Consider the following 4221-nt stretch of genomic DNA (forward strand, 5'->3'; position numbering starts at 1 on the left):
GGGGGGGGGGTTATAAACATAAAATCAAGGAAAAGTAACACATTGAGTTAGAGATAAGTGGATGGCACGTTCTGGAAAGTGAACAAACATAAAACAAAATAATAAAAAGCAAGAAAAATCAAAGGGTTTTCCCAGAAGCCAGTGTGTAAAATGTTTTAAGAAAGATTGAATGGCAGAGATATTTAATACCATGTAATTTCTGACTGCGTTTTGATGTGTTTTAGGTGGTGATGTCTGTCGCTCAGCTCTATTGGCATTTAGCCCCTAAACATGAAGTCAACATTGTCACCAAGTCACTTGTCCGACTACTAAGAAGCCACAGGTAATGCAAAAAAACAAAACATGTTAGATCTCCCTGTTTGCCTGCCCCTGAGTCAGCTGTTGTTGATGTCTGAATATGTTATTTCCTGTCTCTTTTGCACAGAGAGGTGCAGTACATTGTGCTTCAGAATATAGCCACAATGTCCATTCAGAGGAAGGTGAGTCTGCGTGTGGACAGCACAACAATAATGGTGTCTTGCATTGACAGAGGCTGTTTTGATAACGTGAATTATCTCCAAACAAACAGGGGATGTTTGAGCCCTTCATGAAGAGTTTCTATGTGAGATCTACAGATGCCACACATATCAAAACACTGAAGGTAACTACCAGTTTATGTTGTGCATTGTGTCCATACTTTACCACAATATGGGCTCAAATAAGATTCTGAGCTTGTGGTTGTGTACTATCCCTTTTTAAACCTGTGGACATTTGCAGGAGAAGCCCAGGTTTGTGAATATGTAAAGATTGGTTGTGGTAGAATAAAATACACAAATTATATATATATGGTAAGAACCACTTTTATAAACATCTGAGTACAGATTCAGGATAGAAAACATGAAAATCAGACTGTGTGTGTATGAAAGAATTCCAAAATGACAAGTTTTATTCACATATTCTCATGTTATTTTCCACAACTACAAATATTTTCTTCGCATTTACAAATATAGCTTATATGTACAAAATTCACTTATCACTAGAAGTGCCACTGGAGCAAGTCTTTTCCAATAATCACCAACACTGGTTAGGGTGAAATAAATCCTTAATTCACTGAGTTAGATGCAAAAATACTCATGAAAAAGGCTGCAATGGCCGCAACGCAAGTGTAAATGTTAATCCTTGGGGACAAATGTGCCCATTCGTCAAAGTACGTCCACTAAAAGTGCTTGTTTTTGTCACTGACAGGCTTAGATTGTTTATTCTATTCAGAGTGAAGTCGTTCTCAGCTCAGGACACCACTTCTATATCTTTACATAGCAAATACATTTCTCAGTTTTGTTCACAGGTTTATAAAAGGTGATTTACTGCACAACCAGAGGCTGGAAAATTGTTTCTGAACACTATTTCACAAGCTTAAGATCCTATTGACCAATATTTGAGTGCACACTTCAACCAACCAACTTCTCCCTTTTTTTTTGTAGTTGGAGATCCTGACCAACCTGGCCAATGAAGCCAACATCTCCACTATTCTGAGGGAATTTCAGGTCTGTGTTTTATTTCTCTACATCAACAGTCAAGGATTAGTATCTTCTTTGAGATTACACTTCCTGGTGACAGTTTCTTCTCTTCGCTGTACTTGTCTTTTACTTTTTTTCAGACCTATGTGAAGAGTCAGGACAAGGCGTTTGCGGCGGCCACCATTCAGGCCATCGGCAGGTGTGCCACCAACATCTCTGAGGTGACAGACACGTGTCTCAACGGTCTGGTGCTGCTGCTTTCCAACAGAGACGGTAAAATCATTGCCTCCAGATACCTGCCGTGACCTCTTGTCATACACTGCTTACCTTGCTCAGTATATTAATGTGCTGTTGTGACTGTCTGGTTTAATAATACTTGCTGTATTGTCTTTGCAGAGACCGTGGTGGCTGAGAGCGTGGTGGTGATAAAGAAGTTGCTTCAGACTCAGCCCACCCAGCACAGTGAGATCATCAAACACATGGCCAAACTCTTCGACAACATCACTGTAAGATTCGCCATTGTATTATTAGTACTGTTGCTTCTTTGTCTAAAGTTAAACGTTTAAACAGGAACAAAGTGTCTGCACTGACTAACTATCGCTCTTTCTCTCTGATTTGTCAAACTTGCAGGTCCCCATGGCTCGAGCCAGCATCCTGTGGCTGATGGGAGAGTACTGTGAGAGGGTGCCAAAAATTGCACCTGATGTTCTCCGTAAGATGGCAAAGACTTTCACAGCAGAGGAGGACATTGTGAAGCTGCAGATTGTCAACCTAGCTGCCAAACTCTACCTGACCAACTCCAAGCAGGTACAAAACAGAATAAATCAGAGCCAAGAGACATTTATTTAGTTGAAACTGAACATGGAGCAAATATGGTGCTGGATTAACGCTACTGATTTCTGAAATTGGCATATACATAAGTAAGTATTAAAAAAGAGATATATCAGATTCCTGTCATCTAGATGTGGGCCCATGAATTATTCTTTTAAGCGTTTTATTTCACAAGACACAGCTTTGTCTTGCAGTAATTGAACTCTGGGCTCAGTTTAAATATAGAGCTTTAAATACAGAGACGGCTTTAACGTAATGGAGCATCTCCTAGCGCGGCTTGGTGTCTACAGGCCCATTCAGTTAGATGGGGTGATTTTGGACTCAGAGCTGGGTTTATGAGCCCAGACGCTGCCTCCTCAAACGAGCACATCATTACACCTCTTGCTCCTCATAATGTCTCAGGGAGGGTGGAGAAGGAGAGAGGGAGAGACAAAGGCAATGTAGAAAAGGATTTGGGTTATAATGCTTGCTTCGTGGCAGCAGTAATTTTGTTTTTTGCCTAAATAAAATGTGAGTGCAAGTGCTCTTTCTCCCTGTTTTGCATCAGAGGACGCTGGAGGACGATATTGAAGAAGATCTGCTGATTAGTCGTTAAGGAGCAGTCGTAAATAGCAATTCTTACTCTGTTCAGTGTCTTCTACGTGAAGACTGTGGCTATATTCTAGTTTTAAGCGATTGTTAAAGGAAAAGTACACCAATTATCTTTCTTGCCAATATTTAGATGAGAAGATTGATGCCACTTTTATGTATCTGAGTTGAAGCCAGATGGCAGTTAGCTTAGCTTAGCATAAAGACTGAAAACAGGCAGGCTCCATCCAGCACCTCTAGAGCTCTATAATTAAGATCTTATTTGTTTAATCAGAACAAGCAGTAATGTAAAAATGTGGTTTCACAAGAGAATTATGTGCTGTAGCTTCTGTATTTGTTGGCAAACAGCTACCGGAGACATTGACTTCCAGGAATTACAAGATTCCAGCTCTATACTTGGCATACAGACATGAGAGTTGTTAAGATCGTCTCTCTGCGAGAAAACAAATCAGTGTATTTCCTAAAATGTTGATCTATTCATTTTGAAGAGTTTTCCTTTTGCTTGTAAATCAGTTTGTTTTATTAAACATCCTTCACACCACCAACCATTACTCCCAAATGCTTGCCTTTATCTAAATCCTAATTGCCTTCTGTCTTACATGTCATCTTACTTCCGTCTTCCAATCTCCTCACGCCCCAGACCAAGCTGCTGACCCAGTACATCCTGAACCTCGGCAAATACGACCAGAACTACGATATCCGAGACCGAACGCGCTTCATAAGACAGCTGATAGTGCCCAGCGAGAAGAGCGGTGCCCTCAACAAGTATGCTCGACGCATCTTGCTGGCCCCCAAACCAGCCCCTGTGCTCGAGTCTGCCTTCAAAGGTACTTCATACATTTGCAATATCAACCCATTATCCTTATTTTGAAACATATTAAATCCTCTGACAAGGTTGAAAGTTTTAAATACCATTCCTCGCTGGTAATTCGTCTATTTCTCGTCTAGTGGTTTCTATTTCAAGAAGTATGCAAAGTTGATTCAGGCAGTGGTTTTATTATTCTGGTGTGTCTGTCTCTCTGAAGGGCAGTTAGGTCAGACCCCTTTACCTTGGACTAATGAGATGGGTAAATAATTGAGCTAATGCTAACCTTTTTCAGACACTCGGAGGGAGAAAAAAAATCTCCCTCATTTAGCTGTCTCTTCTCTCTCTCTCTCCCTCCTTGACAAAAGGGACAGAAACTGCCTCCTACAACATTAAAATTCAGAGGCAGTTTGCACCTACTGGATGTTTATGGAAAGCGTTAACCAGCCCTGTCATTCTTAATATTCACAAGTGAAGTCTTTTTTCTCTTTTTTTTTTTTT

The 4221-nt window shown here is 40.6% G+C and overlaps 1 protein-coding gene across 1 annotated transcript in view; it reads left to right on the plus strand.

Moving 5' to 3' along the window:
• Positions 1-4221, plus strand: part of ap3b1a (adaptor related protein complex 3 subunit beta 1a) — a 50261-nt gene that overhangs the window by 19490 nt on the left and 26550 nt on the right. Inside the window, exons 9-16 of the mRNA XM_035668341.1 lie at positions 225-322; positions 425-479; positions 569-640; positions 1461-1523; positions 1637-1769; positions 1893-2002; positions 2127-2303; positions 3556-3742. Of these exons, the coding sequence (XP_035524234.1) occupies positions 225-322; positions 425-479; positions 569-640; positions 1461-1523; positions 1637-1769; positions 1893-2002; positions 2127-2303; positions 3556-3742 (895 nt within the window). The remainder of the gene's footprint in view (positions 1-224; positions 323-424; positions 480-568; positions 641-1460; positions 1524-1636; positions 1770-1892; positions 2003-2126; positions 2304-3555; positions 3743-4221) is intronic.

The sequence above is a fragment of the Morone saxatilis genome, unplaced genomic scaffold (assembly GCF_004916995.1).
Source record: "Morone saxatilis isolate NCDOM2014 unplaced genomic scaffold, NCSU_SB_2.0 Contig21, whole genome shotgun sequence".
Classification (NCBI taxonomy): Eukaryota; Metazoa; Chordata; class Actinopteri; family Moronidae; genus Morone; species Morone saxatilis.